The following is a 27,114-nucleotide window of genomic DNA, read 5'->3' as shown; positions in this document are numbered from 1 at the left end:
ATTTTAGTACACAACATATTCCTCGTGTGAGTCTCGGTGTGACTGACACTGGATTCAGAGGGAGAAACATTATTTGTTCCTTCAGCTCGATCTGAGGCTGTTTTTTCTCACAACTGTCTTTGTGAGAAATCCATGTGAAACAAAATGTTAATGATGGCAAGCAGAGTAGATGCTGGATCACCACTTCTAATGAACGCCAGATCATAAACAGGAAAATAAATTAAACTAAAAGATGGGATTGCCTCCAAATTGCTCTCATATGCCATTCCTCAAAATGTGAAATACAAACGTTTCTTGTGGCCACATACACGCAAGGCTGGACGACCTTTCACTACAGAAACAAAACTCAGACAGGAGAGTGGCTTCATTCTCCCCTCAGGACGCCATTACTCCTCTTTGTCTTTACATATGAAATAGTTGTTTGCTGCCAATATTAATGGAGTAGGTCGTGTAAAAGCACTTTGAGTGGTTGGAAGTCCATTGTCGTAATGTCATTAATGAACATTATCAATCTATTAATTAGACAAGTTGATTTGTTCCAGACAACAGCTTTAAAAACTTAAACTCTAAACTGCAGCTGATGACAGAGCAACAGCCTCCTTCTGTTGAACGCTGTACTTTTGTTTGTTATTTTATTGATAAAAATATGAGCCGATTTTTTAGCGTTGGTACATTTACTCTGAAAATAAAACCGTATATTTCACATTGTGAGTCCAAATCAAGCAACAATCAGCAATAATTCAGCAGCCAACACCATTATTTTCATTTTTTTTTTTTATAATTTAGCCAAAGTGTCATGCAAGAAAAGAAAATGTGTTTATTTAACAACAGATCATGATTTCCTCTTATGAGCAAAACTGAAAAACAAACATTCCAGTCATTAACGTAGGCAGCTCTCAATAAAGACAATAGTGTATCTAGTTTTGTTAGACGCACCGAACTGATACACGAAGCAACATAAAGTGTCTCTGTAATGTTAAATGATGATGTGTTAGTCTGTTGACACCTGGTCTGTCCAGGTGCGTTCTGACGTCTGCGTAAAGACGTCGACACATGTGTCAGCCGCTCTCGACTCAAGAGGAGAGGCTGCAGCAAACTCAAGTGTTTGACAGCAACACCAGTGTGGAACCAGCTGTGAAAAGAACAAAATATATTAACACGAATACACACGTGAGGTGTTGTTTAATAAGAGGCTTTATAGCAAATGTACGTTTGCGATGCAACACTTACGGTTTGGTTGTTTATGTGCAAATGGAGCTAGTAATGGGAGAGATGATCAGCCCTGAGGGGAGACAAAAACACTATCAGACCCCTTCAAAGTCTGTCAGTACCAGTGCAAAGATGATTAGCCAATTAATTATTTAACTGAATAATCCTAATTGTTCAATTTATTTTCAGTGAGTCAACTTTTTGTCATTTGCTAAGTTAAAAAAGCCAAACTTGTTCTAACCTTTCACATTTTGACGCTGTCTGCTGGGAAACCTCGTATATCCATATATACGAAAATCAGTGCCACACATCTGTGCGTGGGTTTTATAAAGTTTTAACCAACGAGAAGTGTTAAGAGAAGAGCTTGTGACTAAATCTTGTAACACCATTGGATTCTCAACTATCAGCAAAACCTCACATTCATGTAAACTGTTGGTTTTGGACATGAAGGTTTCTGCCCGACAGCAACGATTTGCGACACACTGATCAACCGACTATTAAACAATAGTTACAGTAGAAGTAGTTCTCAACCTTTTGTATGTCAATGACCTCCTAAATCAATACACATCAGGACACGGACCTCCATTTAATACGATTTCACTTTAGGGACCTCAGTCCGAAAAGATTTGGGTTGTTAGAAATGCTTATGACTCTTGCTCACATTGTGGAAATAAACTCTTCCCCATTCCCTGAAACTCTCTCAAGGACCGTCATCTCCTGAAGGCAACACACTTCTAGTGACTAATCCTTTCCTTGATCACTACTGGATGCTGAGTGTTTGTTTTGACGTGTACTTTCGCAAATAACCACCAAAAACTTCCTTTGTGTTTGAAGCCACATAATTATCACTTGTTCACATACAAAAAAATAAACAGACAAAAAGCTTGAGCACAGTTGAAAACGGTTTGCTCCTTTCCTTGATCAGCAACACCACCAATTAACCTTAAAGGGACATCCGGTGTAAAATCAACCCAGGCTCTTTTTAGGCAAATACACTCATCAAAGAAGCCATGGAGACAATTAATTTCGTTCAAGAACGACTGCGGGCACCAGCCGTTTTTAGACAATGGCTGTGGCTGTTGATCTTCATCATGAAGCCCTGAATGCCACAACATATCATGGTGGTTATAGCTTTGCAGTGTCATTGTTTTTTTATTCTGAAACAACAACAACAAAAAGACCCAGAGGAAGGAACAGCTGAGTTGTGAGACTTACAGCTGACACTGCGACGGCGCCTTCACTTGGGAGGAGTAGAGCCTAAAATCCACTGGGCTGCCTACACGAGGGGGACACACAGGAGGTTAAACTGACGCACACGCATCCTGAAGGATCTCCACATGTGACGGAGATACTTACAGTAGGTGCTGATCACCACCGAAGCAGGAGAGGACATGTGGAAAACAAGGCAACACATCAGATCCACAGCCTTTAACTAACTTTTCTACTAAAAAGAGGAAATAGGGAATCTAATCTGATCTTCTCTAGCTTAAAAGGGTTGTGGGGTGCTTCTTTGTTGCAGCAAGTTATAAATTAAACATGACTCACTGGTCCCAGTACTCTGCCGAAGAAGACTGAGTGGGTACCATGGTGCGAAGAAGGGGTAACAAATTATCCCCATCTGACAGAGAGAGAAACAAAGACAGACTGTTTTGTTGCTGTTGTACCTCAGGGCAGTTTGGTTTCTGCACACAACACGTGTTGCATGTTTACAGACGCAGTGAAGCGTTTCTGAACCGGTGAGGGGCAGATGGTCGCCCGCCGAGGGGCAGATTCTGTTTGAGGCTTCTGACCTTTTAAAAAGGAAGTTTTTCTTCGGCACCGTTGCTCATGGGGGAATAGTTGGTTCTCAGGTAAATCATAGAGTAAGTCTAGACCTCCTCTGTATGGAAAGTGCTCTGAGTTAACGTCTGTAATGAACTGACCCTATAAATAAAATGTCAGATTGACTTAAAGGCGCTGTAGAGAAGTGTTTTGATGAACTCGTACTTGTGTTTGTATCTCGTGCTTCATCGGCACATGCACAAGGACGCACATGGAGACCACGAGCACAGAAGTGACGTGATACAAATCTCTTTCATCTCTGCAGAGGGCAGCAGTTTAGTTGCGGTAATGGTAGATAGATAAATAGATAAATAGTAGGGCTGTGACTCGATTAAAATATTTAATTGTATGATTGCCCGTAGTTAACTCGCTATTAACTGCAAATTAACACACTTTTATCTGTTCTAAATGTAACTTAAAGGGACTTTTCCTTAAGTTTTTAATACTCTTATCAATATGGGAGTGAACAAATATGCTTGCTTTATGCAAACGTATGTTTATTATTATAGCAACAATCCAAAACATGTCCAGAATATTCTCCAGACTAATCTCAAAAGTGCTGCATGTTTGTAGATTTTTACACAACTACAAAAACTGCAGAGGTCATGACTCGGTCCTAGGTTCTGCCGTTGTAAGAGTCCATTCACACAGCCTTCTGCGGTCTGCAATACGCAAGTCTTTCCGTTCATTTTGAATGGGGGTAGTGCGTTAAGGCTGTGGCGCCAAAATTTGAGACCAATTCAACATTTGGAGAATCGCAACACGACGGTGGAGCGATCATGTAACCAGCGATGACCCACGTCAGTGTGTTTGGGGGCGGTGTGAGAGTCCCGTACAACATCCTGCCTCTATCACTGCCACAAGAAAGTTTTAAAACATTGAGAGTAAAATACGAAACACAAGCACTTAACTTCCCAGGAGTTTGTGTAACAGCTGACTGTTTCCTGCAACATGCCCCATCACAAAGCTCATTACCTCTTCTCTCTTTTCTCCGTGACATGAAGCTGCCTCTAAGTTTGCCTATAACAACGATCTGACAAGAACAATAACTGTGAAATCTAAGGTTTACCTGTGCTACATTAGGGGGTTAAAGAACACAATCACTGTAGCTGTCTGCGACTGAGTGAATTCAGCCACAGACTTTTCATTGGAGGCCTGTTGAGGCCTTGAGGGGGCAGTGATGCTGACTGTGCCACAGACCACAGGGGCTGAAGGTCGGTGCAGTTTCTACATGTTGCCACTAGATGTCATCAAAGGGTGGAAACACTTGTTCCCTCTGTTAGTTGACAAGAACCCAACGTCTTTGCTTTTAATCTGAGTGCTGTCCTACTGATAAACTCTACCTATTTCTATGATTCAACCCCTACACTAGGATGCTCCCATTAGGGTTCAGTGCTTTGATTCATTATCAAGAGAAGACGCCCACACACCTGTTGTGTTTTTCATCTCCTGAGAGATCTCCTCTAAGAAGGAGCCGAGCCGGTCCGAGCCGGAGGACAGACTGAGCCACAGCCACCCGAGAGCCCACGGATTCTCCTGAGGGACAGAGATGTTGTTAGACAAAAGATCCTCATTTCAGCTTCAGGGGGAGGGGTCTGCAGACAGGATGTGATATCAGGAGATCACCTTAAACGTGTTGAGCACAGGGAGGGCTGGACTCAGAGGTGCATCGCGGATCCTCAAATCTAAAGCCCCTGTTACCAACAGCAACAAGGCCTGATCTGGGTACACCTGTGAACACAAACACAAGGTTATTGACAATTCATTACATTTACCGCACGTAATATCCACTGATTTGAGTGTACGTGTGTAGATCCTAACGCACCTCCTGAAAGAATCGTGGGATCTGTATGTTCGACCCTTGGTGGTCGTGCAGTGTCGAATACACAACCTCCTTCGCTTCCTGAGGTACACACACGAAAGACAGAATGAAAACATCTCCGCTGAAAATATAGCCGTTAAATAATAAACAAAACAAAAAAAAACCCATACCTGTAGAAACTCTGAGCTGGGTTCTGGGAGAGGGAGGAGTGTGTTGATGTCTGTGAGTAAACTGGTCCAACACTGAGACTGAAACACACCCGATGGAACATTATAAGCAAGAAAAATGTTATTTATAGAGCACATCCATGCACAAACTCCATGTGCTTTAAATGAAAAGAAAACATTCATGATCAACAACACAGGAAAGTGCAAACAAACTATTCAATGGCATGAACAGCATGGGAAGACACTAATAATAGTTCCTCTAGATCCCCTCCAGACATGTCTAACATGTATATACATCAGAAATATCTTATCAAAATCTTTGATTACAGCTCCTCCTTCATTAAAAACCCAGAAAATATTAGAAGAAGTTGAACTACTGGAGAGCAGGTGCTTCACTGTAAAGTCTGAATCAGGATGTGGTTCCTAAATATCTGATGTCATAAATCCTGATTGAAGCACAAAGAACTTTTAAGCTTTCAGCAGTCGAAAGGGAAAACACCCGTGTAGTATTAAACAGTGAAGTTCAAACATTCCTAGTATAGGAACAAGCAGAAAATATATTTTTAAACTTTAGAAAGTGCAGGTCTGTGCACAACTCCAGTACTCTCAACGCCATTTTAGTGACTGTGAGCATTTAAAATAAACACAGCTTTGACAGATGACATGAGGTCGTGTAGCTCCTAGCCTGTCCAACTATGTACGTACCAGACTTTTCAGAAAACCTTAAAACTTTAAAACTAATTTTAAGGTTCCTAACACATAAAATAAATACTCCATAGTTTATCTACGGTACGTACAGCACTTCCCAAAAGTGGAAAGTCATTCATCATCACTTATTGGACTAAAATCCCACATGAAGAACGACACCTGAATAAGAGCAGCGACAACAATAGATCACATCCGTCTGAGCTGACGACAAGATCACAAACATGATTTAAACCTGGTTACAAATACAAAATTAAAACTTTTCACTACTTTAACATCAAGTCCTGGAAGTCAGTGCAGTGTTATTAAAACCAGAGACGAAGCCATCACTGAAGTCTGTTTTTACAGTTACAAAATCCTGCACAAGTCTGATTTGAAGGGAGAAAAAAAAAAGATTAGGAGGAGGAGACAGTTTGGTGTCTGATCTTCCAATCAGCTTTCAGATTCTTCATCAACACATCGCAGCCACCACCTGCAGACATTCTCATACATTCACTTACATAAAATGAAAAGACATTATGTACCATATTTTCCACACTATAGGGCGCACCACATTATAAGGCGCATAGAATAGACGCTACAGTCGAGGCTGGGGTTACGTTATGCATCCATTAGATGGAGCTGCGCTAAAGGGAACATCAACAAAACAGTCAGGGGAGGTCGTCTTGTTGCTTCCTCCACTTCCGCACCATTGATTGGTTCATGTTAAACTCTCTGGCTGCTGCTAATTCCCGTGTTCTACTGCGTGACTAATGGCCTTGAGTTTAAACTCTGCATCGAAAGCGTGTCTCTTAATAGGAGCCATTTTGGGCTCTTTACACAAACACACACATGGAAATGAAACGGCACGCTTCGCCCAGTCATATATCTCAACATGCACCGCGCGTTACTTCTTCTACGGGGGAAAATAGAGTCGGCGGCTGCTCACCGTAGTTGCGAGACCTGTTGTGGCTCAATATTGGTCCATATATAAGGTGCACCGGATTATAAGGCGCACTGTCAGCTTTTGAGAGGTTTTTAGGTGCGACTTATAGTGCGGACAATACGGTAGATTCCTTGTGCAAACTTACATCGATGTAGACGGCAGAGCAGCACTTCTGAACCTTGAGAGCAAACTTCACCAGCGCAACACGTGTCAGTGGCACAGCATCTAAAGAGAGGAGGGAGTTTGACTTCTAATAAGAAAACTTTTTATTTTTTAAAAGTGTCATAAGTTAGAAATCTATAATTGCGCTACATCTGACCTTTAATTGGCTCCCACGCTGCATGAGAATTGAAGATCTGTGATGGCTGCGTGATCGCCCGCTTCGGTGCCGTTGCTGTTTTAAAGATGCGGTAATAAAAGAGGAAGAGATCTGGAGAGAAGCGGGAGGCGGGGGCGTGGAACAAACTCTGCACAGCAGACGTTAAGTCGCCACCCAAGCAAATGAAGAAAGGGATGAGGTCTTGTGTCTGTTGGAGGCTACGGGGAAAACAAAACACAAGCAGCAAGTCAACAACTCGATGTCACCAGTCACGTCTAAATAATAAATCTATGCAGGAATTGGGAAGGGAACTGAAAACCAATTACAATTATTTTATTAGGCTGAACTGTTTTTTTCTGACAAAACACTTTTGTCAAACCCCTGCGTCTACGCCGCTGGAAACTTGCAACAAGGAGTCACGTCAGAGAGGAGGAAACGGTCCAAAGTGTGCCGTTATATTAAGGTTAGCGCCACACAGGCTTAGAAGATACTCTGAGCTTCTCTCCTCTCTGTCTGTATCATTCATGTCTCATCAATGCATGTTACTAATTCAACTTCTTCCCCGGAGTTGTTTGTGCTTTGTCGTCTCGCAGGTCTCTGCTGATCGTGGAGGTGGCTGCTGCCGTGGTCCTGCATGACGCTTCCTGCTACCATTATAATCTATAACCTTAGCTGTGCTTGTTTCTACTATTCTGCTCTATTAACTGCCATAACACATAAGTCATATTCACATTACTATAGATATTATTATAGTTACTGGAAGTGTGTCTGTCTCTGTCTTTGTGTCTGTGTCTGTCTTTGTCTCTCTCTGTCCATCTGTCGGTCTTTTTTCTCTTTCTCTCTCCTTTTCTTCCTCCCTAACCGGTGCAGACAGATGTCCGTCCTCCACAGAGCTGGGTCTGTCTGACGTTCCTGTCTGTTATAGGGAAGGTTTTCGTTGCCACCGTACTCTACGGGGGAATTGTTGGGTCTATGTTTATCTTAGAGTGTCTTCGAGGAGGCCTTGAGGAAGACCCAGGACCAGGTGGAGAGATTATATCTCCACACTGGCCTGGGAACGCCTCGGGATCCCCCAGTTAGAGCTGGTTAATGTGGCCCGGAAAGGGAAGTTTGGGGTCCCCTGCTAAAGCTGCTGCCCCCGTGACCCGACCCCGGATAAGCGGCTGAAGATGAGATGAGGTTACAGTTGTAATAACTACTTTCTTTTCTTTTAAATAAATAAAAGTGTTCTGAACATTCATGCGCCTTAGTTCTGTATCTAAATAGCCACGTCAAATAAAAACACATAATTTAGAACAGACGCAGGAATCCTAGTTAAATTTAATACATTTTAACCATTTCCAAACTTTTTAAGACCTCATCACGCCTTAGAGTTCTAACCAGTTACACTTACGACACACTAACTTATGTTTACTTTACATTTAAAGATAGCACAACTAAACTGTCCTTGTTAAATACAGAATTAAATCAAACATAAATAAACGTATGCTGTTAAATAATTAAACACTTACAATCCAGAATGATCAGTCTTGACGACTCGTAGGTAGCGACACAATTCTCTGTATCTGCAGGCAGGAAGAACACAGCCGCGTTTGGTTTTATTAGCAGATGTAAAATCAAAGAGAGAGAGAGTGAGTGTGTGTGTGTGTTTTGTACCTGTGCTGTTTCTGTAGTAGTTCTGTTCTCAGTAGAACTACAGGGATCTGTTCAATCAGGACGTCCTTCTTGCCTTTGTCTTTGCGGACACCCGACACGTTCTGGCCCTTCAGCACAGACACCAGCAGGACGTCATCCCAAGGACGCACACACAGGCTGGAGCACAGACACACACACGCATGCAGAGTTATAATAATAATAATACACAAAAATGCTTTAATGTGTAACCTTGGGGATAGTTAAGAAAATAACACACACGCTCTTATAAACACACACACCTGCTCTTCATGTTCTTCAGCTCAGCGGGGAAAACTAATCTCTTGTAAAAATCCTGTAGTTTGTGGATGAACTCTGGAGTTAAATCTGCCATCACCATCTGTCTCCGCACGGACACTGTTACCCTGGGAAAACCCAAACACAGAAGAAGAGGGTAAATACACAAAGATTAGTTACAAACAGGCAACACCGTGGGGTTCTGTGTGTGTGTGTGTGTGTGTGTGTGTGTGTGTGTGTGTGTGTGTGAGTGTGTGTGTGTGTGTGTGTGTGTACGTACCTCTGCAGTAATGACTGTTTGGACTGAGCAACATTAGCCGATGGAGTCGGTAAGATGAACGTCCTGTAGAGAATCATACCAACAGATGAGAATGATTACACAGAAAATTAAAAACTGAAGATAACCAACCATTCATCCACTTTGTGTGTGTGTGTGTGTGTGTGTGTGTGTGCGTGTGTGTGTGTGTTTACCCTGAGGCTTGATGATGTTGAATAAAGTCCTCAGCAGCTCCCAGTCTCATGATCGCAGCTGCTTTGTCGTCCTTCTCTTCATCTGCTTTGTTCAGGAACGACGACACAAACTCGTACACAGGCGTGTAACTGAAAAACACGGAAGAAAATGTTAATCTTAAAAAAGAAAAGTGTCACTCTTGGTTATAATCATGCATTTTAAGCAGCGACGGTTGGATCTCTCTCAATACTGTTTGTCGCCGTCTACAGCAGAACGACTGGTCCGCCGTGTTAGCAGGCAATCTTTAGTGGCTGATCTCACGTTTTCGTTTTTTGCATTTGATAAAATACAACAATTCAATAACAGCAAATGAGACACAAAGTTGCTAATTATTATTCAACAGTTATTGTCTGAATTGTCTCTGATTATTGAAGGGAAATGTTAAAGGGGCACTTCAGAGAGTTAGTGCTGCACTTTCCTAGAGCGGGTCAAGCTTCAGGAAGACTGGATCCTACACTTTGTAATCAGGGTTCGTACACCTCTTCCAAGGTCAAATTCAAGCACCTTCAAGGTCCATTTTCAGGCTTTTCCAGCACCTTAAAGTTGTAGTAAATTACAGATTTCTAGGAATACATATAGATATGGAAAATTATTATTTCACCTTTATTTTTTCCATTAAAATCTTGTTAAGAGAGATGGTAATATGTTATAAACACTAAAAATGCTTCGTAATACCAGAGGGATAAGGAATTAAACATTGGTCTTAGTGGTGGGGCCTGAGAGCCTGATTTTAACTGAGGTACGTCATTAACAAAGTGTGAGAACCAGTGGTTTAGAGTATCTTTGATGACTCCCTCTGCTCAGAAAACTTTTTAACTTGTTTGTGACGCGAGCGGAAATGACCTCAGAGATTTAATACAGACATTCATGGATGAAGATGAACCCTAAAGACACAGATCTCTGACGTGTAGATGGCTGAAGATCGTCAGAGAGAGAGAGAGAGAGAGAACGGTGTCGTTTCAACATTATGCACACAGCTCTTGTCCGTCACTCACTCATAAAAGATGACTTGCTGGTTCGTTCCTAAATCCTTGGCAGTATGTCCCTTCATGTAGGCGGAGAACAGCGCACGGAGTCCTTGTCTGAAGCTGTGCAGCATCGTCTCTGGACAAGAGGAAGACAAATCCAGTGGCAGTGAAATCGCATGTAATCACATTAATACACCGAGTGGTTCAGTGTGAGGTATTTGAAATGTGAACGTGACCTCCAAGTAATCGTGAGAGAGTGAGAACCTGCTTGTCGGAGGTGAGAATCTATTTCGGACAGAGTGAGGTTGAAAGTCTTCAGTCCTCCCAGCAGCGCGTTGTTTCTGAGGTTGTTCCAGAAGTCGCTCCTCTTGTGGCTGTTGCAGTGACACACACCGCTGAGACACCACATAACACACTGAACACAAACACACAGGACAACAATCAACCATCAATGAGTTTGATTTTTTTACTCTTAACAACAAATACAAAAACTTTAAATGATCTTCATTTACAAATATATGTGTGTATTTGGTCCAGAGCACAGCTGCTACTGAAGCTGCTTTTCTTCATTTTTGGTCAATCTCTGAATAAAGTGAACACGCAGTTATATAAAAAAAAAAACTACAGTGAATTTTAACAGACCCTCAAGAAATATTTTTTATTTTTTTAAATCACCTTTTTGCAGTTAACGATGTTCATATTTATGTTGAGAACAATTCAGAGATATGGCCGGAAACTGAAAATGTAATTTTGTTTTCTGTACTTGCATATTCAACAATTCTGTGAAAGTCAGCTCGCTAAAGTGGCTCTTCTAAAAAACAATCAATGTTTATTATAAAAAGAAACACTGATGGATTAATTTGCCTGATTCTCATTTGCTCTGTGTATCCATCTGGGAACTGGTTTGGAGATGTTTTGGGAAGGGGCGAAAATACTGGTTGCTGATTGGATAAACCATCTGTCTATCACCACCTATGTCTCTACCTATGTTGGTAGATTTTGCATCATATATTACATACATTTCTAGCAATTTCTAAACCTTAACACATTCAAGTTAAATGTTTTTAAGGATTTGTAAGAACGAGTTTTATGTTGTTTCTGTCCAGTGTGAAGTTGAAGTGTTTAAAAAGACTTTTAAAAAGTGTGGTGTCTTTTCTGTTTCTGATCACATGTTACTCTGTGAATTAAAGGTTTATTTCAACCAAACAACAACCACCTATGTTTGGTGACAGACAGGCCAAATCAACCAATCAATCAACCAATCAGATCAACTTATGATGTACTAACAGAGCGTTGAGGCAAAGCTCAAAAAGTAAATATCATGTTGGTAAAGGATATTTGCAGCTTTTCCCCAGAGAAAAGCGTTTTTTTGCTCTTCTTTCAGAGAAGAAATACTCTCTAACTGATGAAACTTGCTCGATAGCTGCTTCATCTCATCCCTGGAAGCTTCCATGTAGTTTACACTGAACAGTGGCTTTTCTTTGCGTCACACGCCTTAAAACCAACGCAGATTGGAGACAGCTCCAAATTTTCCCTGTCACACTTTATCAAACTAATCTAAAATACAACGGAGCTCGCGAGATCAGGATGGTCTCACAACAGAGTCTGTTGCTGTTTCATCAGTTATCACGAGACTGAATGTCAACATCAACTAAACAACACAAGCTTTACAAAAGGTAGCATTCAGTGCACGGTTGTTGCATTGGCCTGTACTGTAGAGGTTTTACTGTTGTAGTTAAACAGTTATAACAAAAACAAATATATCTGTTAATGGTGGCTCGTGGTGACGATGCAGTTTGGAGAGTTCACAGCTCAGTTCACAGTTTCGTTCAACTGACAAGACCGACAGGGAAAGGAGAATAATCTACCCACTTTATTTTAAAGGTTGAGTGAGTTTAAAAGTCAGATCAGTAGCAGATCAGTGAGTCAATGAGGCGGTGTATACAGTTTACAGACCACGTCAACAACACATACCGATGACGCCAGCTTGTCACAGATGTAACAGAAGCACTGATCGCACATGAGCTGGTTTCTGTCCACAGGAGTGCCGACCTCCCCATCTGTTGGCCTGAGCAGGACAGAGGAGAAGCAGTGTAATTATAGCGGGAGGGACAAAAAGTGATTAGTATTTCACAAAGTATGTTTGGCAATTTACTCACGTAAAAGTGTGTATGGGACAGTCGTAGCGCGCGTGAGGCAGCACCTCAGCGCGGCGGGAGAAGGTGACGACCAGGTCTTCATCCAGAGCACTGGGAGGTAAAGCACAGTCTGAAACACGGAAGAACAACAGCTGGTGACTATTTATAAAAGCAAGTAAGATTTGTGTCTTTATAGCACCTTTGAAAACAAAGTTACAAAGTGCTTCACAGGATTCAGACGCAGAAAATAAGAAGCATACGTACGCAGCTATGATCAGGAAAGGACCATATCATAACCAAGTCCAGTTGGTCAGTTGTGTACAAATAACCAAGTCCAGTTGGTCAGTTGCGTACAAATAACCAAGTCTAGTTGGTCAGTTGTGTACAAATAACCAAGTCCAGTTGGTCAGTTGCGTACAATAACCAAGTCTAGTTGGTCAGTTGCGTACAAATAACCAAGTCCAGTTGGTCAGTTGCGTACAAATAACCAAGTCTAGTCGGTCAGTTGCGTACAATAACCAAGTCTAGTCGGTCAGTTGCGTACAAATAACCAAGTCCAGTTGGTCAGTTGCGTACAAATAACCAAGTCCAGTTGGTCAGTTGCGTACAAATAATCAAGTCCAGTTGGTCAGTTGCGTACAAATAACCAAGTCCAGTTGGTCTGTTGCGTACAAATAAAGTCCAGTTGGTCAGTTGCGTACAAATAACCAAGTCCAGCTGGTCAGTTGCGTACAAATAACCAAGTCCAGTTGGTCTGTTGCGTACAAATAAAGTCCAGTTGGTCAGTTGCGTACAAATAACCAAGTCCAGTTGGTCAGTTGCGTACAAATAACCAAGTCCAGTTGGTCAGTTGCGTACAAATAACAAAGTCTAGTTGGTCAGTTGCGTACAAATAACCAAGTCCAGTTGGTCAGTTGCGTACAAATAACCAAGTCCAGTTGGTCTGTTGCGTACAATAACCAAGTCTAGTTGATCAGTTGCGTACAAATAACCAAGTCCAGTTGGTCAGTTGCGTACAAATAACCAAGTCCAGTTGGTCAGTTGCGTACAAATAACCAAGTCTAGTTGGTCAGTTGCGTACAAATAACCAAGTCCAGTTGGTCAGTTGCGTACAAATAACCAAGTCTAGTTGGTCAGTTGCGTACAAATAACCAAGTCTAGTTGGTCAGTTGCGTACAAATAACCAAGTCCAGTTGGTCAGTTGCGTACAAATAACCAAGTCCAGTTGGTTGGTTGCGTACAAATAACCAAGTCCAGTTGGTTGGTTGCGTACAAATAACCAAGTCCAGTTGCTTTTGACTGAAATTGGTTTGGGGATAACGCTGATCTGGACAAATGAGAACACTCACAGGCTTACACAGAAAAGTATATGGCTGTAATAAGTCAGAGATGTATCTTTAAAGTCTATTCTGTACTTCATGTTATAACCTTCACATACAGGCTGCTGTGTGTAAACAGCTGTTACCATTATTCTTCTTCTTCTTCACATCCTCCACCTCCACGATGAGGACAGAGGGTTCACTGCATGATATGTCCTCTTCACAGTCTTCATCATCATCACTGAGGATGATGATTTCTCCAGAGTCCACCGTTGTACTCATCAGAAATGAGTCTAACACAAAAACAAAAAACAAAACAGGGAAATATTTTACTTTGTGTAATATGTTGGTTAAACACGAACCCTCAGAAGGTTTACAGCCTGGTTTGCTCGGGTTTTGAGACACTTTACGGTGTCTTTGTCACAAAAAATGACTTTAACTTTCCTAAACAGACCGAACTACAGTCATTTCTTCATACTTTTAGAAGCTAGCAGGAACTGAAACACATAAAAACTGTCGCGTTTTACTACAAAGTAAACGGAAACTGACTCAGTTAAACGCGTATTGATACTTGTTTAGTTTTAACAGACACAGTAACTTAGTCTTACCTTTTTTTAACCGTTTAAACGAAACTAAATAAGTTGTTTTTGGCGCTCTCGAGCCTCACCGTCACCGGATACGACGTGCCTGTTCTTCTTCTTCGTCGCTTTTTCGGCTTCTTCTCCGTCTTCTTCTTCTTCTTCTTCTTTAATTAGGCAGACTGGACGCAGCTATGGCGCATTGCTGCCCCTGCTGTTTGTGATTCAAACTACATCAAATCCTTTTTTACAATCCTGTTTTTTGGGTCAAGGTAATCCCCCAATTTCTTTGTTTTAACCAAACCGCCACCACAGCGACTTCCTGTTTGATCCAATACGGAAGTGCCCAAAAACTGCAGTTCTGCAAAACCTTTGTGTGAGCCAAACAACCCACTATTTAATCGCTTGAACATTTTGAAATTCAGGGACTTAGTTGATCACAAACCATGTTCAAAGCAACAAGTAAACCAAGATATTAAATATTATATTAAAAATGAAGGATTCCAGTTATAACCTGAGACGGCCGCTATTATTTGAGAAACTCGAACTGGAACTCGGAGTAGAGCCGCTGCTCCTTTGCGTTGAAAGGAGCCAGTTGAGGTGGCTCGGCATCTCTGGGCGGCAGTAGCTCAATCCATAGGTGACTTGGCTGGGAACTGTAGGGTCGCTGGTTCAAGTCCCTGTGTGGACCATGTATGGGGCGTGGGCTGGAGAGGTGGCAGTTCATCTCCTGGACACTGCCGAGATGCTGTTGAGCAAGGCACCGAACCCCCAACTGCTTGGGGCGCTGGTCACTAGCAGCCCCCTCGCTTTAACATCTCTCCTTAATTGCATGTATAGGTCCTGGTTGTGCATGTGTGTATTTCGGGCCTGTGTGTGTAACATGTATAATAATAAGAGTGAAAATTGAATTTCCCCGTGTGGGATAAAAATAAAGTAATTCTTCTTCTTCTTCTAATAAGGATGAACCCTGGGCGCCTCCCTAGGGAGGTGTTCCAGGCACGTCCAGCTGGGAGGAGGCCTCGGGGAAGACCCAGGACCAGGTGGAGAGATTATATCTCCACACTGGCCTAGGAACGCCTCAGGATCCCCCAGTTAGAGCTGGTTAATGTGGCCCGGGAAAGGGAAGTTTGGGGTCCCCTGCTAAAGCTGCTGCCCCCGCGACCCAACACCGGATAAGAGGCTGAAGATGAGATGAGATGAGATGAACTACTGTTCTGTCGTTCTGTTAGAGGGGTTGGCATCTTAAATAATTGTCCTGACTATATTAAATTAGGTTGTACTCTAGTCTGATTTAAAAGACTTTATAAGAATGACATCATTTCAGTATGGAAAATTAAGTTTAATTTGATTTTTACTATTTTGGGTTATGCGCTGTTCGTTTATTTTGGTGTGATCAGAAATGTAAGTGTACTGATACATTCAAATGTCTGTGATTTCATCATTTTGTGTTAATGAGTATATTTTTTTAAGGTTGAAGGGGTAGGAGTACATAAGCCTAATATATACCGAAATAAATGAATTCCTTACTTCATCATTGTTGTTCATTAACTTATTTATGTTCAAAGAAAATCAGATATGTAGACAAAAAAAAACTACTTTAAAAACGGATCTGAGACACCGCAAATTAACTTCCAACCCTAAAATTTAGTGTACCGTCGGCCAGTGAAGACGATCATTCACCCTAAAATCCTGCATTCAAAATAAAATATAATGCAACAGAAGCTGAGATGTAATGTCTCAAACAGAATTTTACTTTGATTGCGATATAAATTACATAAACATCAGTCTTTGGAGAAAAATGCATCTACAGTAAGTTAAAGGTTGAATACGGAGAATGAGCAGAACAGCGACATCTAGTGTCTCAAGATCGTAGTCGCAACAACAGACAATAATTATAGCAGTAGGGTTGCCAGGTTTGTTGCCAGGTTTGTTGCCAGGTTTCTTGGCGAGTGTGTCCGCGATCCACCTGCGCCACGTCAAGTGATGAATCACACAGGGTAACGACTAATCAATTAATTTTACAACAGCTTTTAATGTTAGCCAGTATTCAGCTGTAATCGATCATCTAGCTCTCAACTCTAAATGATTCCTTGTTTCTGTAGCAACAACACACAAACCTGGCAACCGGCAACGCCCAATGCTATTGGCTGCTACATTGGAAACAGAATGTGACAGAAAGTCATAATATTAATTCAGACTAAATATATTTCTTATGTAAAAATACAGCTTTAAATAAAGATTCTCCGTATTCAACCTTTAACTGACGGACGGTCCATGAGCAGCAGTTGTGACCTGAAGTCCATCCGGAGTTTCGCAGCTGAAGGCAAACACACCAACAGAGCGTCAGGGAGAGGAATGAGAGATATTTTCCAGAGTGCTGTTACAAAGCAGCGCTGCTTGTCTAGTCTTTGCTTCGGGACTTATATCTCCGTGCTGCTGCTGACTGGTTCCTTTGGGCCCTCGTCAGTCCATCTGCAGCTTCTATTTTCAGCACCTGAGTGTCCATCTGAGCCCGCAGCTCTGCCTGCTCGTCCTCGGCGCTCTGAGCAGGCGTGTCTTTCAGCCACTGCTGGTAGTAACCACGGAAACCATCGATTTGGACCAGGTAGTTGTTTCTTGACTTGTACTGCGGTTGATGGGAGGGAGGAAAGATACAGAAAACAGGACAAATATGAATATGAATCAGTCAAGAGACCATTTATCTAAGGGCGCACTCACACTGTCCATCCGTACCGTGCCCTGTGCTTTAGGGTACTTGCCAGAGAATGTTTTGTGTGTGTGTGTGTGTGTGTGTGTGTGTGTGTGTGTGTGTGTGTGTGTGTGTGTACCTGGTCAAAGTTGGGAGGATATTGTGAGGCAAACTCCAGCTGTTTGATGATGACCTCATTAGGCCACACCCCCATGCTGCTCATGCTCTTGAGCATCGTTTTAAGGTAGACGTAATCCAGTCTTCGAGATGCTCGGCCAATCAGAGCAGAGAACACCTGGACATTAGGTTTGAGTCCCACCTCCTGCGAAAAATAAGCGCAAAGATTAAAAAAAAAAGATCTGCAGATATTAGAGTTTGTTTCATCTCTTAGTGCAGATAAACACCCAGCCTACACTTACACAAAAAAAACAAATGTGACAGAATGTAGGAGGATTTTCTGTCTTTGATTATACACATAACGTGAAATTCAACATTTATTCTGAGTGTTTCGTCACCTCCATGTCTTTCAGCAGCTGCAGCCCGTCCTGCTCTCGCTCGCAGCCTAAAGCGAGGCATCCAAACGTCTTCACATCCACGCTAACGTGGCGCTGTCGCATCACGCTCAACACATTCTGGAGAGAGAGAGAAGAAACGCACACGTTATAAAAAGAAACTGTTTCTCTATATAGTGAGGAGAGTTGTGAAAAAGAATAAGGGAGATAAAATAAATTGTTAAAAAAGAATCCATACTTCAATACTTTTCAACGTGTTTCAAAATTAGACGATATTCACTTTTAATTGTATCAAAGAACCAAAGCTATAAAAAAAAAAAAACAGATCTAAACTCAGGTTTTCTACCCAAGGCTGCTATTTTGTGTACCTGGAACATTTCCTTTCTTTTTGCTGTGGTATTTAAAGGTATAGAGTATCGTTTTTTTACACTGGTACTGTATCAAATTTAATATTCTTGTACCGTATTTTCCACATTATAAGGCACACCTTCAATGAATGTCTTATTTTGAAACTTTTTTCATATATAAGGCGCACCGCATTATAAGGCGCATAGAATAGACGCTACAGTCGAGGCTGGGGTTACGTTAAGGACCGTCTCTAAATTCACTGATGTTAAGTTGGCGTGCTAGCGCTGTCGCCTTCAGTCGAATAGTGATTGTACGGACACTTCTACTTGCTGCTCTTTGTTCAACAACCCACTGTTCGAGTTTGTCCTCCAACTGAAGTTATCTCGCTCTGTTCCCTCAGAAACTCTGTTTAGTTTTCTTAACTTGGCGCAGGTCATCTTGTTGTCACTTCCGCACCATTGATTCGTTCATGTTAAACTCTCTGGCTGCTGCTCTATTCCCGTGTTCTACTGCGTGACTAATGGCCTTGAGTGTAAACTCTGCGTCGTAAGCGTGTCTCTTAATAGGAGCCATTTTGGGCTCTTTACACAAACACACAAATGGAAATGAAACGGCACGCTTCGAGCAGTCATATATCTCAACATGCACCACGCGTTACTTCTTCTACGGAGGGAAACAGAGTCGGCGGCTGTTTACCGTAGTTACGAGACCTGTTGTGGCTCAATATTGGTCCATATTTAAGGCGCACTGTCGGCTTTTGAGAAATTTGAAGGTTTTTAGGTGCGCCTTATAGTGCGGAAAATACGGTATCTTAAAACCCTGGTGTGTTCATACCTTTGCCTCCTCCAGGTCGCCAGCTTTGGCCGCTCTTCGAATCACAGAGTTAAAGAACCCGACGTCGAGCTTCACTTTATGCTGCTTGGCGACCTTCAGCAGCGTCTGCAGGGACGCGTATCCCGGCTCCATCATGTCGGCCAGCAGGGACAGAGTTTTGAGGTCTGGACTGAGTTCGTTGGCTGCCAACTTGTCCAGGACACCTTGAGCTCCTCCGATGAGGGCGAGTCTATCTGACGCTCCGTCCACGGTGCCGAGGGACACCACGCCACCCCGCTTACCCTCAAAAAGGTCCAGTAGGTTCGGGGCTGTAGAGTCACCTGCTAAGTCAATGGGCAGTGAGGTGGTTTCTCTTTGTCGGACTGGAACCAAATGGGTTGAGTCTTTGCTGCAGGACTCCTCCTCGCCGCCTCTGCTGACCTGCTCACTGTCACCGTGTGGCCCAGGCTGGAGAAACAACTGCCTCTCCAGGAGGTTGATGTCTACTTGATCCTTGCGTCCAGACTTTGACTTGCCATGTGACACCCTTTTCCTCTCATAGTCCTGGTCAGGCACCAGCAGCACGCCAGAGGCCAGAGCGGAATCGCCAAACCCACAATCCCTAGCAGCTCGCAGGAGCAGGTTATAGTTCTTTGAGTCCGGACGAATCCCTGACCTCAGCATATGGCGCCAAACCTGAAACAAAAGCAAAGTAGTGAGGCACCTATTGCAATATATAAATTATATTTAAAGTGTCATTCCGGCGCAAAATCATCCCATGGCCTTTTTCGGCACTTACACACATCAAATACGCCATCGAGACAGGTTTTTTGGGGGGGTATAAACTTTTAATGGAGCAATCTGGGAGAGTCGCTAACAGCCGGACGTGGCTAACACTGATTAGCTCGGGGCAGTAAGGTGAAGGCATTAAAACGTCTTTTTTAACCACTAATTCTGCTCAAAATAACAGCAAACCTCTGCAGTATCATGAAAAGAGTCCCTACACAGAAAAAACTGTCTAGATGGCTTATTTGATCTACGTAACTAACTAACTAACTGTACCTGAAGTCCGTACTGAACTGGTGAAAAGGGCATTTAGTTACGCTGCGCCCTCCGCATGGAACCAACTGCAGAACGAACTGAAACTGAAGGAGCTGGTTTCTCTAAACACATTTAAATCCCTTCATTATAATGTTGAAGCAGACGCTTTTGTCTTTGTTTAATGATGTTCTGACTATTTTTAAGTTCTCTGTTGTTTCTAAACTTTTGTCTGTAGTTGTGGAACTGTGTTGCTGCGCGTCTTGGTCAGGACTCTCTTGTAAAAGAGATTTTAATAAGACTTTTCCTGGTTAAATAAAGGTTAAATAAATTGAAAATAATAAAACACACACACGCACACACACACACACGTAACTACCTGTAGAGCAAGTCTGAATCCAGTTTGTTTGTCTTCCAAACAGCCCATCAGCAGGTAGTGAAACGTCTCCTGAGTTAAAACGTGGCCGTTCTGCAGCATCTCCTACAAACAAACAAACAAGAACTCATTCTGTAAAACAACCTTTCATATACAAATATATTATATATAAATGTCGGCTCATGTCGCACCCTCAATGTGTGAATACAGTCTTGAAGGTGGTTGTTCTTGGCGTGCGTCTTGAGAAGGGCGTGATACGTGATGGTGCTGAGGGGGTATTTTTTACGACGCAGTTCTTGCTCCAACTTCAGCGCTTGCTGGAGGCCGGCTTGTTTGGATGGCGACTCAGCGCAGGCGTTGAACAGAGCGGTGTAGGTGGCGTCTGCAGCATCTAGACCTCGCTTCTTCATCTGGAACGAACACACACACACACACACACACACACACACCCCTTAGGATAATTGTGGAGGTGCAGTTTGTTTTACTGAAAGGTCTTAACAATATTTAGTCTATTCTCATTGATGTAAACAGGAGAAATGATACAATTCAACAACAGCACAAACTTCAGCTTCAAAACTGGTGCTAAAGTGCCCTCTAGGAGCCAAAACGTGTGCTTAAGTGCCCTCTTAGAGCCAAAACTCGTGCTTAAGTGCCTTCTAGGAGTCAAAACTCGTGCTAAAGTGCCCTCTTAGAGCCAAAACGTGTGCTTAAGTGCCCTCTTAGAGCCAAAACTCGTGCTTAAGTGCCCTCTAGGAGCCAAAACTCGTGCTAAAGTGCTCTCTAGGAGCCAAAACTTGTGCTAAAGTACCCTCTAGAAGCCAAAACTCTTGCTAAAGTGCTCTCTATGTGCCAAAATTCATGCTAAAGTGCTCTCTAGGAGCCAAAACTCGTGCTAAAGTGCCCTCTAGGAGCCAAAACTCATGCTAAAGTGCCCTCTAGGAGCCAAAACTCATGCTAAAGTGCCCTCTAGGAGCCAAAACTCGTGCTTAAATGCCCTCTAGGAAAGGAAACTCGTGCTAAAGTGCCCTCTAGGAGCCAAAACTCATGTTTAAGTGTCCTCTAGGAGCCAAAACCCATGCCTAAGAGCACTCTTGGGAGCCAAAACGTATATTAAAGTGCCCTCTTCAGTGGCGAGGACGCGCTATATGTGCCCTTTTTTTCTTTTTCGCCCCTGCCCTTTAAAAAATCTGTGCACGCCACTGCTGAATAGGATTAAACATGTTAAAGATAATGCTACAGGAACAGCAGGATAATAAAAAAAAAGTATTAAATTAAATCTCCCTACATCGTTGTAGAGACTGAAGGCCTTTTTGAGTTGCCTGGCTCGGCCGCAGCCTCCGATCAGCACAGTGTAGTTGTACTCCAGCGGCTGCAGCCTCTCCCCCTGCAGCATGTCCCTGCTGAACAGGTCCAAGGCCTCCTGCAGCTGTGAGACGACACATAACACGGTTTAATGTCACGAGAGTTAATGAAAATGTTTCTGGTACAGGATTTAAATAAAGAAACAACAAATAATACACACAACATAAAACAATAAACATCAGGACTCAACACTAACTTCTTAAAGTCGAGCTTTTAGACGAGAAACTGAAGCTGAATAATGAAAATGTGACAAAAAATGACAAATTTCCTTTCTGTTTTTTGTTCATCTGGTTCTTTTTCAGTTGAATCAATTTGTTTGTGATGTCGACGGGTTTTCTCGATCAGCGTCAAACGACTACATTGTCTCTAAAACAGAAGCCCGAGCACACATGTAACAGCAATATTCAAATATCACTGACGCAACAAATACTTTTCCTTCATTCATTCATTCATTCATTCATCTTCAACCGCTTGTCCCTATCGGGGTCTCGGGGGGCTGGAGCTGATCCCAGCTGACATCGGGTGTGAGGCGGGGTACACCCTGGACAGGACGCCAGTCTATCACAGGGCACATAGAGACAAACAGAGACAAACAACCATTCACATCTACGGGCAATTTTAGAGTCATCAATGAACCGAACACCTGCACGTCTTTGGACTGTGGGAGGAAACCAGAGAACCCGGAGAAAACCCACGCAGACACGGGGAGAACATGCAAACTCCACACAGAAGGGCCCCAGCCGGGACACGAACCAGGAACCTTCTCGCTGTGAGGCTACAGTGCTAACCATTATATTAATAATAATAATATTTTTTATTTTAGGTGTTTAGTTTTGCTGTTTGTTGTCCCTGTTTGTATTTGTTAGAAAGGTTTTGCTACAACCAAGAAGCAAGAACATGCTGCTAAACTGCACGCTGCGTATTGTTGTATATTGTATTTACCTACGTTTAACCACAATGTCTGATGCACTCTGTCACATTTAGTAATTGTTTGATTTATTTTATGTTAGCTTTATTTGATTTGATGTATGTCTTTATGCTTATTGTCCCTTCCCATCTTTGTACTGAAACTGTTGCACAATAATTTCCCTTGGGTTAAATAAAGCTTATTTAATCTTGAATCTTGACTCTTGAGTAGCTCTTCTTCAATGCATTTTAATTATAATAACTCACAAATGATTAATATAATGGTATTAAGTTGCATACAGCAGCTCAAATGAACCCACCTTGCCCTCTTTGATCAGCCTCTTGCACTGTAAGAAGTACCAGTAAGGCGTGTTGCTTCTCCCGGGCCTCCTGCGAGCTTCCCCCGGGGCCTCGTCCCCATCGTCCCCGTCATCGTCGTACTCCCGGTGCCGCAGATTCTGGACGTACGGACCGGTTTTCCTGAAAGACCTCCTGTGGGACATGTCGGTGGAAAAGGAGCCGAACTGGGTCTCCTGGTCCCCCGGGGGGTCGCTCTCCAGAGGGTCTGTACCCGCATAAGAAGCGACCGAGAGGGACACAGCTCTGGCGGGTAGAAGCTGCCAGGGAGTCCGGGTGAGGAGCCCTGGAGGCCGGTGTCGTGACAGCTCGGGTCCGCCGGTCAGACCCGGGGTCCTGGACGAGATCTTCCCCGATGAGAAGAGGGAGAACTGGGCTCCAGGGAGCGAGACCTTCCTCCCGGTCCGCAGGCACGAACAGGCGACGGACGTTAACATATTAATAGATTTACCTGGATAACTATAATATTAAAAAGGTACTTTTAAAGATCAAACCTGTGATGTTTTAGTCACAGGGAGCTTCCGTCATGTTGTGCGCACCACGATGTTTCAATGACAAACACCAGACAAGACCCGAGTAATGGATCAGGAACAACGGATTTATGTGAAGCACCCGAAACATGAAGTCTCAATAAATAAATAAAGAAATGCATAAAATACATGTATAAATAATTACAGGATAAATAAGTCAATGCTTGCATAAAAAAATTAATTAAGAAATAAATGGATGAATAAATGTATAATAATTACAGGAATAAATAGATAAATGCATGAATAAAAAAAATAAATTATCAATTGAGAAATAAATGCATAAATAAATGAATAAATAATTACAGAAATAAATTAATAAATGAATAAATACATGCATGAATAAATGTATAAATAATTACAGGAATAAATAAATAAATAAATGCATGAATAAAAAAATGTATTAATCAATTAAGAAATAAATGCATGGATAAATGTTTAAATAATTACGGGAATAAATAAATAAATGCATGTATGAAAAACAATTAATTAAGAAATAAATGCATGAATAAATGTATACATAGTTATAGTAATACATAAATAAATAAATGCATGAATTAAAAATATAAATTAATCAATTAAGAAATAAATGCATGAATAAATGTATAAATAATTACAGGAATAAATGAATGCATGAATTAAAAGAAATAAATAAATGCATACAAAGTTATAGGAATAAATAAATAAATGCATGTTTAAATAATTAAAGAAATAAATGAATAAATAAATGAATAAATAAGCATGGATGAATAAATATAGAAATAAACAAATAAATAGGACCTCCTTCCTCATTAACATTCATATATTTCTGGGTTAAAATGAAAATAAAAATTAAATAAATGATTTAAAACGCTCTGCTCTGAACAGGATTTAACTCGATCGACTTCATCGTTGATAGATTATTTTGTCTTCGCCGTTGACTTCACATCTGTGGCACGGGTCGTGTCTCAGATGGTAAGAAGAAGAATTACTTTATTTTTATCCCACACGGGGAAATTCAATTTTCACTCTTATTATCATACATGTTACACACACACAGGCCCGAAATACACACATGCACAACCAGGACCTATACATGCAATTGAGGAGAGATGTTAGAGCGAGGGGGCTGCCAGTGACCAGCGCCCCGAGCAGTTGGGGGTTCGGTGCCTTGCTCAACAGCACCTCGGCAGTGCCCAGGAGATGAACTGGCACCTCTCCAGCCACCAGTCCACGCTCCATATATGGTCCACACAGGGACTTGAACCAGCGACCCTACGGTTCCCAGCCAAGGCACCTATGGACTGAGCTACTGCCGCCCCCTGCCTGCCGTAACCTTAATTATGAGAAAGTCTCGCGAGATATTGACGGTCGGGCATTAACCTCGAAGAGTTAATGATAGATGTTTGAGGTTAGGAATTTAACACGAATGGTTACAGTTAGGTGGTTAAAGTTAGGCATAAAAATCTAATGTAATAGTTAGTATATGCGACCGGGAAGCAAGTCTCGCGAGAGTTTCTCAAATCTAGGGTTACCATCTAGATTGCCACTCCCCGCAGCCTGTCATAAAGGTGTTTCTGCGTCTCTTCCTGGGGTAAAATAAGGCGAAGACGGCGATCCAGACTGAATACGACTATTTTAAGACTGGTGTGATTTATTTAGACAGTAACAAAGTTTTCAGAGTCGACACAAACTTCCTGGATAAAAGTTTTAACCAGATTTACAGCAGACAGAGCTGCATCTTCAGCGTCAATGGTAACTTTAGATTTGTTTATGATAGAAAAACTCAGATTTCTGTTATTGTTATGTAATTCTGCCGACATCAAATGTAAGTTAATAGAAGACATTAAGGTCTCACACAAATAAATAATATAATAAACCAGGTGATAAATATTAGAGGGTAACAGTAGACTAAGTGTAAAAAAGCCATATAATAGTGTGTCAACCTCTTTGTTGGACTTTAATATACTGGCATGGAAAGTTATTAATTAACGCATCATTAAGCGCTTTATATATCTTTAAAGGTTCACTCCTCAGGTTTATTTAAACACACAGACTTTAATAAAATGTATTTTAGTGTTAAAACTCTTTGGTAGTTGTCAAAGAGTCACAGAGATTAACACAATAATATATGAGATGATTTCTACAGGACGTCTCTGCACGAGTCCGGCAGGTTCCACCCTCTCCTCCTGTGTCCACACCTGCTCCTGGTACACAACACACTAAACACATCACACACACTAAACACACACACAACACACACACAACACACACACACACTACACACACAACACACACATAACAAACACACTACACACACAGCACACACAACATACAACACACACGCAACACAACACACACAACATACAACACACACGCAACACACACCAAAGACATTACACACAACACACAACACATATAAGACACACTACACACACTACACTCACTACATACACAACACACACAACGCAAAAACACACAACACCCCCCCACACACACATAACACACAGACAACACCCTACACAACATACAACACACACACACAACACACATACACTACACAACACACACTACACACGCAACATACACCACACTCACCCACAATACAAACACGACTGGACTTTGCTCCTTACAGTAAAAACACATCATCGTTTTCATTTCATCGAGATCATTTATCACATTTTCATTCACACTCGTGTTGTTGTTGTTCCAGATGAATGGTTTTGAGTTGTAATTAAAACAAAGATCTTTTTTGTTTTTGTTTTAATTCATCTGATGTTGCTTTACTTTTTTTATTTTATGAGTGATTTTGTGAAAATCTTCCATATTTTTTAATAGGTGAATGTCAGAAAATCCTTTTTAACAGCGTTTTAATGATTTCAGCCCCGTCTGTGTGTCAAAGAGACTTTTCCTCCGTGATAATGTTCTTCCAAAATTACCATATAAAGCAATATTCCTTAAACTTAACTCTGAATTTGTGTGTTTTCAAGCAGACGATTCACTGACGGATGAACCTCAAACCAGAGAAGACCTCTTAAAATGTAAGTTGTTATTTTTAAATCTCAACACCAAACAACAGCCATGGAAATGCTTTGAATATTCTGTCGAGTATGGAAGCCAAGAAAGGCCAACATGTTATAATTATATGGACTATTATGTTGTGAATTGTTTTATTAAAGTAATAAAGTTGAAGCAGTTGTTTAGCTGTAGATGCAGGAAATGCTTTTATTTTGAAATACAAGGAAGTGACCTGTGATTTGACCTTAGCGTAATTAATATATAATATATCGGGGCGGCAGTAGCTCAGTCCATATGTGACTTGGCTTGCGTGGCTGGAGAGGTGTCAGTTCATCTCCTGGGCACTGCTGAGGTGCTGTTGAGCAAGGCACCGAACCCCCAACTGCTCGGGGCGCCGGTCACTGGCAGCCCCCTCGCTCTGACATCTCTCCATTAATTGCATGTATATAGGTCCTGTCTGTGCATGTGTGTGTATTTCGGGCCTGTGTGTGTAACATGAATAATAATAATAGAGTGAAAAAATTGAATTTCCCCGTTGCGGGACTAATAAAGGAATTCTTCTTCTTCTTCTTCTAATATATAAATCCAAGATGGAGAGTTTGTTTACCTTGTTTGCTCTCAAATGCAGCTTATTTGAACAGTAAGTTCTGTTAAAATGAGACCTGCGTTGGTCATTTCTTCAAAGTTTAGTCTGCCTTTTGGTAAAATAAGCAGAGATGTTACAGAATTCCTTCAAACACTCATCAGTTTGCACATCTGTCCACTTCTCCCTGTC

The 27,114-nt window shown here is 41.8% G+C and overlaps 2 protein-coding genes across 2 annotated transcripts; both read right to left on the bottom strand.

Annotated features, from left to right (window-relative positions):
• Positions 1-955: 955 nt before the first annotated feature.
• Positions 956-14,532, bottom strand: LOC310962721 (uncharacterized protein). Its single transcript, XM_083935264.1, has 19 exons — positions 14,442-14,532; positions 13,980-14,126; positions 12,536-12,644; positions 12,351-12,444; positions 10,641-10,791; positions 10,404-10,512; positions 9,369-9,497; positions 9,178-9,240; positions 8,903-9,025; positions 8,625-8,780; positions 8,480-8,533; positions 6,969-7,186; positions 6,795-6,874; positions 5,023-5,100; positions 4,856-4,933; positions 4,657-4,761; positions 4,461-4,566; positions 1,231-1,282; positions 956-1,132 (listed from the first exon to the last, which is right to left on the bottom strand). Exons 2-18 carry the CDS (start codon positions 14,113-14,115, stop codon positions 1,242-1,244), a joined length of 1,830 nt encoding a protein of 609 aa, XP_083791390.1. The 5' UTR covers positions 14,116-14,126; positions 14,442-14,532; the 3' UTR covers positions 956-1,132; positions 1,231-1,241.
• Positions 14,533-16,679: 2,147 nt separating this feature from the next.
• Positions 16,680-23,252, bottom strand: ptcd1 (pentatricopeptide repeat domain 1; the record flags this gene model as incomplete). The annotated part of the gene is made up of 8 exons (XM_083936674.1): positions 16,680-17,040; positions 17,243-17,425; positions 17,619-17,735; positions 18,798-19,472; positions 20,194-20,295; positions 20,382-20,600; positions 21,476-21,616; positions 22,779-23,252. The coding sequence occupies 8 exons, from the start codon at positions 23,250-23,252 to the stop codon at positions 16,816-16,818; spliced, it is 2,136 nt and encodes a 711-aa protein (XP_083792800.1). The 3' UTR covers positions 16,680-16,815.
• Between the last annotated feature and the right edge of the window lie 3,862 nt (positions 23,253-27,114).

The sequence above is a fragment of the Echiichthys vipera genome, assembly GCF_963691815.1.
Source record: "Echiichthys vipera genome assembly, chromosome: 2".
NCBI classification, from domain to species: Eukaryota; Metazoa; Chordata; class Actinopteri; order Perciformes; family Trachinidae; genus Echiichthys; species Echiichthys vipera.
The sequence above is the reverse complement of the archived record's forward strand: the minus strand, read 5'-3'. Positions and strand labels throughout refer to the sequence as shown.

Coding starts and splice junctions, on each gene's coding strand:
- LOC310962721 (XM_083935264.1), bottom strand. CDS start 14,115: ATGAGTACAACGGTGGACTCTGGAGAAATCATCATCCTCAGTGATGAT. Junction 9,026..9,177: donor AAACAGTCATTACTGCAGAG/GTACGTACACAC, acceptor GGGTTTTCCCAG/GGTAACAGTGTCCGTGCGGA. Junction 4,567..4,656: donor CTGTGCTCAACACGTTTAAG/GTGATCTCCTGA, acceptor TCTGTCCCTCAG/GAGAATCCGTGGGCTCTCGG.